Here is a 14,829-nt window from a genome sequence, read left to right on the forward strand (position 1 = left end):
TGTTCATTATTTTTGCGGATTTTTTGCGGATTTCCTATTAAATTGGAGTGTCCGGAAAGAAACGCAAAAAATCCGCAAAAAAAACGCACACAAAAAAACGCGTAAAAAACGGGCAAAAAAAACCGCATGCATATTTCTGGCAGAAATGTCCGGATTTTGTCAGGAAAATTTCTGCAAGAAATCCTGACGTGTGCACATACCCTCAATCTGTAACCAGTAAGACAAATAGGTGAACATAGGAGGGGTATTTGCAAAACTGTAGAATACTTATAATCTTGACTTTTTCAATGGTTTTAAATATACTGGAGCAAAATACAGTCGGTTGCAAAGGATGAGATGCTGTTTAGGCTATGTTCACATTTGCGTTGTTGGGCGCAGCGTCGGCGACGAGACGCGACCAACAACGCATGTACACAATGCAGCGTTTTGCGACGCATGCGTTGTCATAAGATCCTACAGATCGGGACTTTTGGCGCAGGGAAAACGCTACAAGTAGCGTCCCCTGCGCCCTGTCTTGTGCGTCTATATGACGCATGCGTCGTAAAACGCAGTACAATGCATACCGGCGCATGTCCATGCGCCCCCCCATGTTAAAGATAGGGACGCACGACGCATGTGTCGGTATGCGTCGATGACGCTGCGCCCAACAACGCAAATGTGAACGTAGCCTTAGCGATGACTATGGCTTCACACATCATTCTGCCCCACCCGCCATACACCTATAAGCTCGGTCCAACCAGCCTCCCCTAATGTGTACTGGTGCTCTTACCTGTTCAGCATCCTGGCTATGCCGAAATCTCCCAGCTTGGCCAATGTTCCATTATTAGTGAGAAAGATATTCTGCAAGATAAGATAAAATGATTCGTGGTTATCTTCATCCAGATCACTAGCAGTTAAAAAAAATTGAATAATTCCATAGGACTTATACCTGTGCTTTAATATCGCGGTGGAGGACTTTGCGGTCATGGATGTGTTTCAAACCCAGAGAAATCTGTACAAACCAGTTAAGGATCTGTAATAAAGGATACCATTACGTCCAATACAATCTATACTGATGGCATTCCTCCGATTATCTGCCGTTCACTGACCGCTGCAGCCAATCATCAGCCTCAACATCATTGCTTCTCTGCCAGAGACCTTTTAAGCCGCCTGTTCCGGAGCCACAGCATTTTATTTTTATTTATTTTTTTTACTAAGCTCTTGCCTCTGTAATTTTTTATTTTTTAATTAAACAACCCCTTAAATTTCCAATCCACCCTAAGTAATAATTGTGTGTGAGAAGAAAATACTGGAGCCCGGGCTCTTATCTGCGTCTGTCCGCAATGAAGATCTGTCCTTCTTGTGTTTAGCTCACAAAACCTTGTCTGTCGAGAATATATTTGTGGCGGAGCGTCACTTGTGATACAGTATTTCCCAGTTACATTGAATTTACTAACTCTAAGAAGTCACAGATAGAGAAGTCCGAAGCGGTTGTATTAGGCAACTTTAGGACGTAACCATCATTTTAATTTTTATTCCAGAAACCAATAGTATGCATGAAAATAACAAACTTTATAATATATTTTATCAAAGAAATCTGATTTTTTTTTCTCCTCCTGGATTGATCATTCATTCTCAATTCACCTTTAAAATCTTTCTTCAGTGAATGCAGACTTTCCCATGACTGAGATAGGAGATTACTGTTACTACTCATAATATTCTCTGTAGATAGGAGTGGGAGGGGCTCTGCCTCTTGCTCCTCCCCCTCCCTGCTCCATAGAATCTTATGAGCACCAACTGTAACCTCCTATATCAGTAATGTAACTATCTGTCTTCACTGAATACAGATTTTACCTTGAATTGAGAATTTAGGAAATGATCGATCAGTCCAGGAGGAGAAAGAAAAAAAGAGGAGTAGACAAGCGCCCATACTGTGATACTGTAAGGTATTGATGAGAAGGGAGTTATGGAGTTGCCCACCTACAAGGGTTGTGAATGTCACAACTCCAATAATTGTCCATGAATATGTAGCGCCCCCACTGCCGCAGGGCCGAGGGGTACCCGGTACCGGGCCTCTGAGTCTCTGCTTCTGGGGTTGTCACGGCGGCTAGGCCCCGGCCCGTGACCCTGCCGTGGGGCGCACAGTGAATGATAGGTGTGGATGTTGGTGGTGCAGTTGTGGGGTGCAGGTTGCGGTAAATAACGAGGACACCAGGTTGCAGTCTCTTTACCTCTTTACTGGAGATCTCTGAGTCCTCAGTCCAGAATACGGTTCACCAGGCTGCGCAAGTCCGGCCGGTCCAATGGCACCTCCAGAGTTCACTTCACAGGTGGAAATCGGTGCCTTCCTTCTTAGCGCTATGTGTTGTAGTCCTTCCCTGCTATGCTTACGGAAAGTACCCCACAACCGTTGTGTCTGTTTCTCGTGTTCCCTCACAACTCGATTAACTGATCTTCTGCTAATCTTCCGTCCCTTCCTGATGTTACAGTTAGAACGGCACCCGTTTGTCGGGTAGGCCTGGAGTTCTTCCGGGACCCTAGAGACGCCCCTCTCCCGCAATTGCCTCCCAAGACTTCATAGGTGATTTAGGTGAGACAGCCCGCCTGAGACTGACTGTCCTGCCGCTGTTTAGAGTATTGCTTGAAGCTGTCTAATGAAATACTCCCTCGGCGTTCCGGCCGCCGGTAGTGCGCCTCAGTAGGATGTTGCTCCGGTCTTACAGCACGACCCCTACTGGTATTCTCCTATTGCTTGATCTCGTTTCTCACTCAGCACAATCTATCTCGCTTCTAGTCCTTTCTTGGGTCCCGCCGCTTCCCGGAGCTGGCGCGGACTCGTTACGTTCTTTTCAATGCCAAGCCTCTGTCAGGATCCCACCCCTGACAGAGACCCTACTGTCTCTTCCTCCACAACACCCTCTGCCACTAGGTGTTGCTTCGTCCAATCCAGTCAGCTTTCTCCTCTAACTTCCTGCCTGACCCCCAGTTTACCCACTATGGTGGGGAGTGGCCTAATGAATAGAACCCTTAGCTCCCCCCGGAGGCCCAGCTGTGAAATGTATTGGTGTCTGTGATACCTGATCAGATGAACTCCTTCAGTGCCATCGGACGCACCATGGCTCCCCATAGTGGCGGAGCCACAGTACTGCAACGACCAGGACTCTGGGGCGCTGCAAATATTACAGCTGCTACAGTCCTGTCGGCAAATTAAGGTAAACCCTCTTTTGCATATCGTTTAAATTGAAAAAAAGGGATTTGATTTTTCAAAGTAGACTGTGAAGCTGTAGGAAGGAACCAGTTGCAGAGTGGAAAAGCAATTTTGTAGTTTTTATTTTATGTATTTCCCACTTGTTTTTGAAAAGAGATCGGTGTGAGTATGAAACACGTAAAAATACAAACTATGAAATTGCTATTCCACTCTGGAACTGGTTCCTTCATACAGCAGCACGGTCTACTCTGATACGTCAAATCACCTTTTTCTATTAACAGTAGAAGAAAGAAGCAGATTTAGCTGATCAGATACAGTGGCATGGAAAACTTTGGACACCCCCGGTCAAAATTACTGTTATGGACAGTTGAGCAAGTTGAAGATTCAATGATCTCTAAAAGGCCTAAAGCTAAGGATGACACATTTCCTTTATATTTTATAGAAAATAAACATTTTGTCATTTTTTACATTTTAAAACTTAAAAAAGGGAAATGGGGCAATGCAAAAGTTTGGGCACCCTTGGAGATTTGTGTGCTCAGGTAACTTTGAACAAGGTTTCAGACCTTAACTAGTCTGCTAAAGTTATGGCTTGAATTTCTATCTACAAAAACCAGTAGCGCTTATACCCTCATATACCTGCAGCAGATAGTGTTACGGTCACACCCATCCGTTACTTAAAACAATAAAATGCAAAAAAGAAAAAGCTATCTGCGCTGGATTAGAGCTTCCCCTTCTATATAAAGAGACCCAAAGGACTAATTGCTAAAAATAAAGAACCATTAAAAATAAAAAATATCAAATTAAAAAGAACCATATGCTCGTTAGAACAAATAAACCGTATGGTAAAAAGATCTAAAATATATCTACCTGCTAAAATTTCTTATGTGAGATGAAGTCTTCCTGTAGTTGGATAAGGAGCTGGAGGAATCAAAGCTGCGTGCGGTCTTTCTATGCTAGCAGATCCAGTTGCCGTTTATAGTGCACACTCCTTCCAGGAGCCAGGCACTTACGTCTCCCACGGAAAAGGAATCCAGGGAATGCCGGGTCTTGCCTCTGGAGTGGCAAGTTGCAGGAACTGCCCCGGCCGGTGGCAGTGAAAAAATCCTGCGCTCCTGCGTACTCGGAGACCGGTCAGTGTTGCTTCGGCTTAGCCGCTCGGTACTCTGCCGTAGCAGGACCTTGTGTGACGTCACAGTCACGTGAATCCTCACGTGACGGGCTATGGGAAGAAAATAGGACCAAATCCTACGCGTTTCGGAGCCAAAACGAGCTCCTTCATCAGGAAGGAGTGTGCACTATAAACGGCAACTGGATCTGCTAGCATAGAAAGACCGCACACAGCTTTGATTCCTCCAGCTCCTTATCCAACTACAGGAAGACTTCATCTCACATAAGAAATTTTAGCAGGTAGATATATTTTAGATCTTTTTACCATACGGTTTATTTGTTCTAACGAGCATATGGTTCTTTTTAATTTGATATTTTTTATTTTTAATGGTTCTTTATTTTTAGCAATTAGTCCTTTGGGTCTCTTTATATAGAAGGGGAAGCTCTAATCCAGCGCAGATAGCTTTTTCTTTTTTGCATTTTAAAGTTATGGCTTGTTCACTATTATCGTTAGGAAAGGCCAGGTGATGTGAATTTCCCAGCTGTATAAACCCAGCCTCCGCTAACCTTGTGCCAAGAAACAGCAGCCATAGCTTCTTCTAAGCAGCAGCCCAGCACGCCAATAATGAAAATAGTGGAGGCCCACAAAGCAGGAGAAGGCTATAAGGAGATAGCAAAACATTTTCAAATTACTCTTTCCTTAGTTCAAAATGTACCTGAATTAAGAAATGTCAGTTAACAGAAACAGTGGAGGTCAATATAAGGGAGACCAAACAAAATTTCAGTGAGCGCTGCTAGGATTGCTAGAGAGGCAAATCAGAACCCCTGCTTGACAGAAAAGACCTTCAGAAAGATTTAGCAGACTCTGGAGTTGTGGTACATTGTTACATTGTTCAGAGACACGTGCAAAAATATTGCCTTCATGGAAAAGTCATCAGAAGAAAACCTGTCCTGCTTCCTCACCATCAATTTCAAAAGTATGCAAAACAACATCTAAACAAGCCCAAAGCATTTTGGAAATAAGTCCGGTGGACTGATGAGGTTAAAATATAACTTTTTGGTCACAATGATCAAAGGTATGTGAGATAAAAGGGCACAGAATTTCAGGAAAATATCAACGCCAACCATTAAGCATGGGGGTGGATCAATCATGCTCTGGAGTTGTGTTGCAGCCAATGGCATGGGGAACATTTAATGGGTAGAGGGAACAGTGGATTCAATGAAATTTCAACAAATTCTTTATGCAAACATAACACCATCTGTAAAAAAGCTGAAGTTGAAAAGAGGATGACTTCTGCAAATAGGTAATGATACTAAACACATGTAAAATCCACATTAGACTACCCCAAAAGGCGCAAGTTGAAAGTTCTACAATGGCCCTCACAGTCTCCTGAACTGAACATCATTGAAAATCTGTGGCTAGACATCAAAATACAGTAGCAGCGCATGTAAGACAACCCAGGAATCTCACAGAACTAGAAGACTGGATGAAAATCCACAAACAAGAATTGAGAGACTCTTGGCTGGCTACTAAAATTGTTTACAAGCTGTGATACTTTGAAAAGGGGATGATACTAACCATGCAGGGTGCCCAAACTTTTCCTTCCCCCCCATTTTCATTTTTGTAGTTTTTAAAATGTAAAAGATGAAAATATGCTTATCTTTTTTTGCCTCAAATATAAAGAAAATGTGTCATCTTTACCTTTAGGCCTTTTAGAAATCATTTCATTTCATCTTCAACTTGCTTAATTAGTAATTTTTACCAGGGGTGCCTAAACTTTTACATGCCACTGTATATTTCAAAGTTGCTTATTTTCACATGTACTATTGATTTATGAAATAAAAATTAAATTGATAGTTACTTTAAGATCATGGATAACATAGCCTACTTAAATTCATGTTACTGTCTAATTGATGCATGTAATGGACTCAGATAATGAGTTTAATGGCTTAAAATTACTGGTAAACAATTATTGGCTACTAGACGGTGGCCCGATTCTAACGCATCGGGTAATCTAGAATATATATGTAGTTTATTTATGTAGATTTAAGAATAATGTAATGAATACACAGGATTTTCCGGGTAAAATATATACATTATCAGTGAAGCGTTGTTTAAATCCCGCGCCAATATCACTGATTGGTCGCGGCCAGCCGGACGCAACCAATCATCGCAGCAGGGTTTAAATCCCGAGCCAATATCGCTGATTGGTCGCGGCCGCCCGGCGCGACCAATCAGCAAAGCGTGGTTCAAATCCCTTGCCAATTCGCAGCCAGACTGCGCCTGTCGCTGATTGGTCGCGGGCAGCTGGCGAGACCAATCAGAGACGCGGGATTTCCGTTACAGACAGAATTAGACGATTATATAGTAGATACCCGATGCGATGGCGGAATTGGGCCACCATCTAGTATTTATATAAACATTGGTGCTTACATTTATGTTTTAACCCGTTGGACACACTGCCATTGTTTTTCTCCTGTCTTTATTTTAAGAGTCAAAACTTTATTAGTCATCTATCACTGTATGACAGCTTGTTTTCTACAGGATGACTTATAGCTTTCAAAGACACCATTTATTTTACCACATGATAAACTTAAAAATGGGGAAAAATTTTATTCTCACCCTTACACACTGTCCTCCATGTTGTTCTCTCCCTCACAGACTGTCCTCCATGTTATTTTCTCCCTCCCACACTGTCCTCCATGTTATTCTCGCCCTCACAGACTGTCCTCTATGTTATTCTCTCCCTCACACACTGTCCTCCATGTTATTCTCTCCCTCACAGACTGTTCTTCATGTTATTCTCTCCCTCACAGACTGTTCTCCATGTTAATCTCTCCCTCACAGACTGTCCTCCATGTTATTCTCTCCCTCACACACTGTCCTCCATGTTATTCTCTCTCTCACAGACTGTCCTCCATGTTATTCTCTCCCTCACAGGATGTCCTCCATGTTATTCTCTCCCTCACACGCTGTCCTCCATGTTATTCTTGCATTCACAGACTGCCCTCCATGTTATTCTTTCCCTCACAGACTGTCCTCCATGTTATTCTCTCCCTCACAGACTGTTCTCCATGTTATTCTCTCCCTCACACACTGTCCTCCATGTTATTCTCTCCCTCACAGACTGTCCATGTTATTCTCGCCCTCACAGACTGCCCTCCATGTTATTCTTTCCCTCACAGACTGTCCTCCATGTTATTCTCTCCCTCACAGACTGTCCTCCATGTTATTCTCTCCCTCACACACTGTCCTCCATGTTATTCTCTCCCTCACAGACTGTCCTTCATGTTATTCTCTCCCTCACAGACTGCCCTCCATGTTATTCTATGCCTCACAGAGTGTCCTTCATGTTATTTTCTCCATCACATACTGTCCTCCATGTTATTCTCTCCCTCACACACTGTCCTCCATGTTATTCTCTCCCTCATACTCACAGACTGTCCTCCATGTTATTCCCTCCCTCACAGACTGTCCTCCATGTTATTCTCTTCCTCACAGACTTTCCTCCATATTATTCTCTCCCTCACAGACTGTCCTTCATGTTATTCTGGTTCTAGTATATGTATGTAGTTTATTTATGAACGCAGATTGGTCGAGGCCGGCCGGGCGCGACCAATCAGCGATGCGGGATTTCAGTTACAGACAAACAGACACTTAGACAATTATATATATAGATATGGTCTTAACTGTAAAGTGATGCAGAATATAATAAATAATAAAGTTATTATTTAATGGTTAGTAAGCTGAAATTTATCGCTCTTTAACCCCCTATGTACATGCATACTCAGTTTAGTTGAGCGTGCATGTGTTTGCAATAGGGACATTGAAGTAAGTCACCAAAAGACAGTCTGGCAGTGGCTTTTCTCGTAGAAAAAAAAGAAAAGAAAAAGGATTGGATTTCCAAATTCAAATTCTCATCGTCAAGGGCGGACATACCAATGGTACACATCTACGTCCAAAGCATAAATTGCTTTTGTCACAGACACATTATCGGACTGCAAAGGGCCCATAAACTGTTCTTGAGCAGGGGCCCTGTTCTGTATATGTGCGCTTCTGCTCGACCTCATCTCCCCCTCATCCATTAGATGGTCATCTGTCCCTCTCACAAATCACCAGACTTAAACACCTTTTGTGTAATGTGTGAGAGATATACGGGAATTGCTCTATGAGGAGCTTTTCCAGAGCAAGGGGCCCTTATACTGTTTTTGAACCCGGGCCTTCAGCTGGATCTATTCTCCCCCTACTTTAACAATTTGATGTAATTCGGCTAGATTGCATATTCCTAATAAGCTACAACAATGATTTCTGAATGTAATGAAAAATGTTTAGAATTGAGAGTCCTCAGTGGTTGATACCTTTGTAATGAGGCACTTATATACTATACTGAAACTAGGAAACCAATTGACAAGCAATTTCACCAATGCCTGACAAACATCTGAACCACAGTCTTATTGCAGTTGGTATACGGATTGTGTACCTGGTCTTCAGCAAACAGAATGCCCCTCTGCGTGTTAATCCTCTTCATCAGGTCTCCACCATCACAATATTCCATCACAATGTACAGATTATTATTCTCTGAAATTATAATTATACGCTAATGAACATAGATATATATATTTTTTCAATTTTTTAAGTATTTTAAGTGGTATTCCCATACTAGGCAGTGATGCCATATTTCTAGAATAGCCAAAACACTGATCCCCAAGATACCTGCTGATATACTAACTTTCCTTAAAGGGGTATTCCCGTCTCCAAGATCTAATCCCAATATGTAGTAGGTTTATTATTATTAATAATAATAATAATAATAATTATTATTATTATTATTATTATTATTAATAGCAAATACCTCCAATTAGAACTGTGGTATAGTTTTTCTGATTCGCTATGTCTCTTTCCTCATCTGCAGGCACTGCAGGACCTTAGGTATCCATGGTTACGACCACTGATATAGCGACAGCTAGTTGCTAGTGGTAGTAACCATGGAGACCTAAGGTCTTGAAATGCCTGCACAAGAGGAAAGAGACAAAGCAAATCAGAAGAAGTACACTACATTTCTAATTGGACGTAGTTGCTAATATTATTATTATTACACCTACTACATATTGGGAGAGGATCTTGGAGATGTGAAAACCTCTTTAAATTCCTAACTGTAACTTCCATCTGAATAACTTTATCATCACCGTAATGCATAAAAAAATAAGAGTATGTTAGTATGTCACAGATTTTATTTACATGGATTTTGAAGCAGATTAATGTAAAATCCACATATAAACTATATGACTATACCTTATAGAGAGGGGCTCTCTGATCATACTACTATCTTAGCCAGACAGCACCTAAAAAGAGTCTGCATTAACCAGATGTATATTGATTTCAAATGGCAAGATATTCTCCTGCAGCTGCAGGGAAAATAATAATAATCCAATAGTTTTTACTGTGGGCAAAAATAGCATAGTGAATAAACCCAGCTTTGCAAGGATCAGATAGTTTACAGAAGTCTCTTTCAACAAAATGGGGTTCTCCAATGGAGAAAACACCCTTGACAAGAATCAGTGGGAAAGAGGTAAGTCTTGAAACAATGCTTCCAAACTACCTCTCAAATGCGTTTAGCATACAGTCATGACCGAAAGTGTTGGCACCCATGAAATTGTTCCAGAAAATGAAGTATTTCTCCCAGAAAATGACTGCAATTTGTCATGGGCGTGGTTAGTGGAACCACTGTGTCTCAGACCACGGAGAGCCTGGAGGGGAGTGACTAAACGAGCACCGGACTGTTCACTAGAGCCTCAGATGGAGAGGTTAGACTTGGATCCTGGACAGACCAATGGAAGCGCTGCAGCTGGGCCCAGAGGACAGACTGGATGGTGCAGCAGGCAGAGCTAGTATCAGAGTGCAGCAGGCAGGATCTGCACCAGAGTGCAGCAGGAAGGCTCTGCATCAGAGTGCAGCAGGCAGAGTGCGTGTCAGAGTGCAGCAAGGACTGGTACGCAACCTTACACAACTTAGCACCTGCAGAACAGGAAGGTTGCTCAGGCACCTCCCCGGTGAGGAGGAAGCAATATACACATAGTGTCCCACAGCCATTGGCTGGGGAGGAAATAGCAAGTGATCGCGCTGACCCTTTAAGAGGGCGGGAGCGCGCAAGCTCTAAGGACATGGCTGGAGGCCCAGCTGGAAGCTTGCAGAGCAAGGGGAAGAGAAGAACTGCAGCACGGGTGAGTGAATTGACACGCCAGAGATCCTGGCTGTCAGAGCAGAGATTCAGCATGCTGCTAACACAAATACACAAGTTTTGTAATACGTATGCTTATTTCCTTTTTGTGTATTGGAACAACACAAAAGACATGAAAAAAGGCAAATTGGACATAATTGCACACAACCCCCCACTCCCCCCAAAAAAATGTCGACACCCTCAACTTAATATTTGGTTATACATTCTTTAAAATAAATAACTGCAATCCATCGCTTCCTATAACCATCAACAATCTTCTTACACCTCTCAACTGGAATTTTGGACCACTCTTATATTGCAAACTGCTCCAGGTCTCTTATATTTGAAGGTTACCTTCTCCCAACAGCAATTTTAAGGGTGCCAACACTGTCGGATGTAACTGTAATCACCCTTTAGGTCAATGTCTCACTCTGGAGTGTATTTTAAAGAGGACCGGTCACTTGATCAATCGGTTTGTAGGTAAATTAGTTGTAAAACTCCCTGAGCTTTCTTGATTCTGCTGCTTTTTTTCTGTTTTGCGTTGCATCGCTCCTTTGCAGAGATATTCACATTTGTTGCTATTGGAGCACAGTATGTGAAATCTCTGCTTGCTGTTGTGATTGGCAGCGCTTGGGAGGGAAGAGTGAAAGCATACATCAACTTGGGGATTTTTATAAACTATTTAACTCAATTTTTAAGCAAATGAATTGTCCTCTTTAAGATGATTTTCCAGGGTGTAGCACACGGCTACAAAGTGACCATGTATACTAGTTTTGGGTATAGCTGCTTTGAGTTTTCCACAGTTTCCTGTTCGGTCATTCACCTTTACTTCTTTGTCTCACAAATTATTAACAAACCTTCTATTGATGTGAAAAATGTTACAATATTTGGGTGATTCATCTTAGCCAGAAGAGTAACCTCTTTGTGGGAAGCCTCTTTCTCCTTCCTGGCCATCTATGGAAAACAAGAAAACATTTTTAGCCATTATTACACAATCAAACTTGAAATTGCAAATATTCAACAGATCAATGTGAAAATTAAAAAAGTGTTCAGTTCTAAAGAAAAGAAAAAAAACACAATAGCAGGGGCCATATGAATGTAAGCTTGTATCAACTGAGAATGCATGTGATTACAATGGGGGGAGGGGAATAAGGTAACACATCTGGCGGAAATGTATCTCCCTGGAAAACAAATGACTGACCAAGTTCATTTCCAACGTGTCTGATCCGATTTTCTCCCCCCAAAAACAGTCTTATAATCTACATTATTGATACAACTCACCCTGGAGAGATTCACTTCTTTGATTACACATTGGATTCTATCCTTTTTCCCTCTTGCTAGAAAAGCTTTCCCAAATGCTCCTTCTCCGATCATCCGGATTATTTCATAGTTATTCATGTTTTACCATCAGATTGCACCTTAATTAAGAGGAATTTTTTTTTATAAGTTAATAAAGCATTTATTAAAGCATTGATGGGTTACACCGCACATTTCTTTACTGCAGAGGACAATGTAGAGGTCCATCCCTGTATACGGCCTCTGTCTAAATATTTAAAAGGATTGTCTCTTTGACACTTAATGTTTAATTACCAAAGGTGGATTAAGTGATCTGGAAACTTATTCTATTAGTCACAGGCAAAATTCAAGAATAGCACTGCTTTGGAGAATCACCAATGACCACTAAAACCCATGTATGTCCATCATTTCACCTTTCATGGACAGAGCTGTGCACTGTAACGTCTCCATTCTCAGCGGCCAGGAGATGGGGATCGGGGATCTCCATTCTAGAGATACACTAGGTGCAGGCCCCTATTGATAAAATGTCTAAGGAGGCAATGTATAGCACTATCATAAATTAATAATTAAGCCGATTTGGATATAAAAAACCTACGATAGTGTGACAGTTTAATAAATAATATATAGCAATAGTACATTTGTACATTGGAGAAAGTTTATGAAAACTGCAAAGTAAAAATGGAGCAGATGCTGTATGTAGCTTTCATTTTCTCCTCGACCTTTGGGAAATAAAAGTAGTGACCATATTGGGCGCCAGACGAAACTGACCAACTTTTTATTTTTGTTAATTTTTCAAACATTTCTTAAGAAATAGAAATTTTACAACAAATATGCAATATAGGATACTTAACCCCACTAAGAACATGGCCACTAATGAAACTGGGCCAAGTGCACATCTAAGCTGGAGAACCTAGGCCGTGGATACTGGCCCTGACGAGAAAGAGTTACAGTTTCAGTGTACAGCACAGAGGAATATGTTAGTTTTCTACAAGGATGGACATAATGACAGCAAAGGGCCCCTGTGCAGGTTGTCTGTCTTGGCTCCTTCTCCATTATGCCCCAGCAGTGTAAACAGATGCACATAAGATATATACACATGTAATATGCACATTACTGTAGGTACACTGTCACATATAATGTGACATATAATATCTTTTAATGTGTGTAGCAAAATGTTAGAAATGTTCTACCAATCTGTAGTGGCAAGTGCCATCTTTTTTGCAATCATATGCTGGGGTAATAGTGTGCGGGCCTCTGATGCTAATAAGCTGAATAAGCTTATCAAAAAGGCAAGCTCTGCTGTCGGCTGCAATCTGGACTCTCTTGAGGAGGTAGTGGAGAGAAGAACTCTGAAAAAGTGTATGGCAATCATGAACAATAATGCACATCCACTATATGAGCTATTCATGAGACAGAAGAGCACCTTCAGTAACCGGCTAATACTTCTGAGGTGTAAGAAGGAAAAATTTAGGAAATCGTTTGTGCCAACTGCTATGGGGATGTACAACAATAACATTAGGGTTAAATCATAATGGGGATTGTCTACTTTATTTCTTCTACTTTCAGTTCACCCGCTGTGTTTGTCCTATTCTAATGTATAATGTCCTTCTGTCAACAAACTGTCATGTCAATTATGTAATTCATTTTATGATTCTTATGATGTAAGTTGTGCTGCTGTGATACCATAATTTCCCACGGGATCAATAAAGTGTATCGTATCGTATCGTATCGTATCGTATCGTATCGTATATACACCCATATATAACATTTTGTACAGGCAATAATTTTTCAAGATGTCCAAAACAGTCTGAAAGAGTCTTCAGCAGAGAAAATAACTTTGTAAGTACAGAGATTAGTTGACAATTATTTTCTCTGATGAAGCTTCCATTAGATTGTACCAAGAATGATTGGAGAAGAGCACTACCATGAGTCCTGTGTCACACAAACACCAACTTTTCATCTGAGGAGTGGTCTTACTCACAAATTTGCCTAAGAATACTGCCATGAGTAAAGAAGGTTATGTAAAAATTCTCCAAGAGAAGTTTCTCTCAATTATCCAGGAGCAATTTGGTTGTAACAACCATGCCGGCGCCCCTGCATGATTCCCTTCCCCCTCCTTGCAGGGATGCCAACATCCTCAATGCAGCGGCAGAGCAGTCACCTCCCCGTCTTCCAGCATGTTCTCGTTCTCCGCACCTGCAAAGATGCTCCCAGCCAACAGCTGAGAGGTGTCTAATATGAACCGAAAACGCAAATATGGACCACAGAGCAGTAGATAAGAAAATAATTTTATTACCAATTATTAATAACACCTAAGTGCCACGTCCAAAGACGGTTGGTTAGTTTTATCAGAGAGGCATCATTAGATCACATAAAAATATGTATATAATGTTGTTTCCATCATTGATAAATAGAATTAAGCAGCACACTAAGTGTTTAGGAATAGCAGTGAAATAGCAGTTAAGGGGATAATTGTGAATATTCACAAAGACTCTAATTCAAATCTAAAGTGATAAGTTCAAGTGCAATTTAAGATTAGATAGAGACTATCTCATAGAAACCCAAATATTACTGCGATTTTAGGAAAGCTGAGCAAGTCAAATCATGACCGCTGAAGAGTGATGACGGATGAAAGACATACAGACAATGCTGACATAAGTGGTAAAATCAGAGCACCATTGGTAAACCAACCTCAAATCAGGACATGGATAAGGAACCCCAATGCGCGTTTCGCTGTAATGCTTCTTCGGGGGGGGGGGGGCATGCCAGCGAAGGGGGCCTTGGGGTTCCTTATCCAACGCCTGATTTGAGGTTGGTTCACCAATGGTGCTCTAATTTTACCACTTATATCAGCATTGTATGTATGTCTTTCATCCGCCATCACTCTTCAGCGGTCATGATTTGACTTGCTCAGCTTTCTTGAAATGGCAATAATATTTGAGTTTGTATGAGATAGTTTCTATGTAATCTTATATTGCACTTGCACTTGTCACTTAACCCCTTCACCCCCAAGGGTGGTTT

General features: G+C 41.5%; 1 protein-coding gene across 8 annotated transcripts in view; it reads right to left on the minus strand.

Annotated features, from left to right (window-relative positions):
- Nucleotides 1–14,829, minus strand: part of LOC143817058 (serine/threonine-protein kinase Nek5-like) — a 163,845-nt gene that overhangs the window by 48,778 nt on the left and 100,238 nt on the right. For all 8 annotated transcript variants that reach the window (XM_077298137.1, XM_077298136.1, XM_077298138.1 and 5 more), the window contains exons 2-6: nucleotides 11,794–11,930; nucleotides 11,370–11,466; nucleotides 8,776–8,873; nucleotides 929–1,012; nucleotides 770–840 (exon numbers count right to left, since the gene is read on the minus strand). In XM_077298137.1, coding sequence (XP_077154252.1) covers nucleotides 770–840; nucleotides 929–1,012; nucleotides 8,776–8,873; nucleotides 11,370–11,466; nucleotides 11,794–11,910 — 467 coding nt within the window. In that variant the 5' untranslated portion in view covers nucleotides 11,911–11,930. The remainder of the gene's footprint in view (nucleotides 1–769; nucleotides 841–928; nucleotides 1,013–8,775; nucleotides 8,874–11,369; nucleotides 11,467–11,793; nucleotides 11,931–14,829) is intronic.

The sequence above is a fragment of the Ranitomeya variabilis genome, chromosome 3 (genome assembly GCF_051348905.1).
Source record: "Ranitomeya variabilis isolate aRanVar5 chromosome 3, aRanVar5.hap1, whole genome shotgun sequence".
Classification (NCBI taxonomy): domain Eukaryota; kingdom Metazoa; phylum Chordata; class Amphibia; order Anura; family Dendrobatidae; genus Ranitomeya; species Ranitomeya variabilis.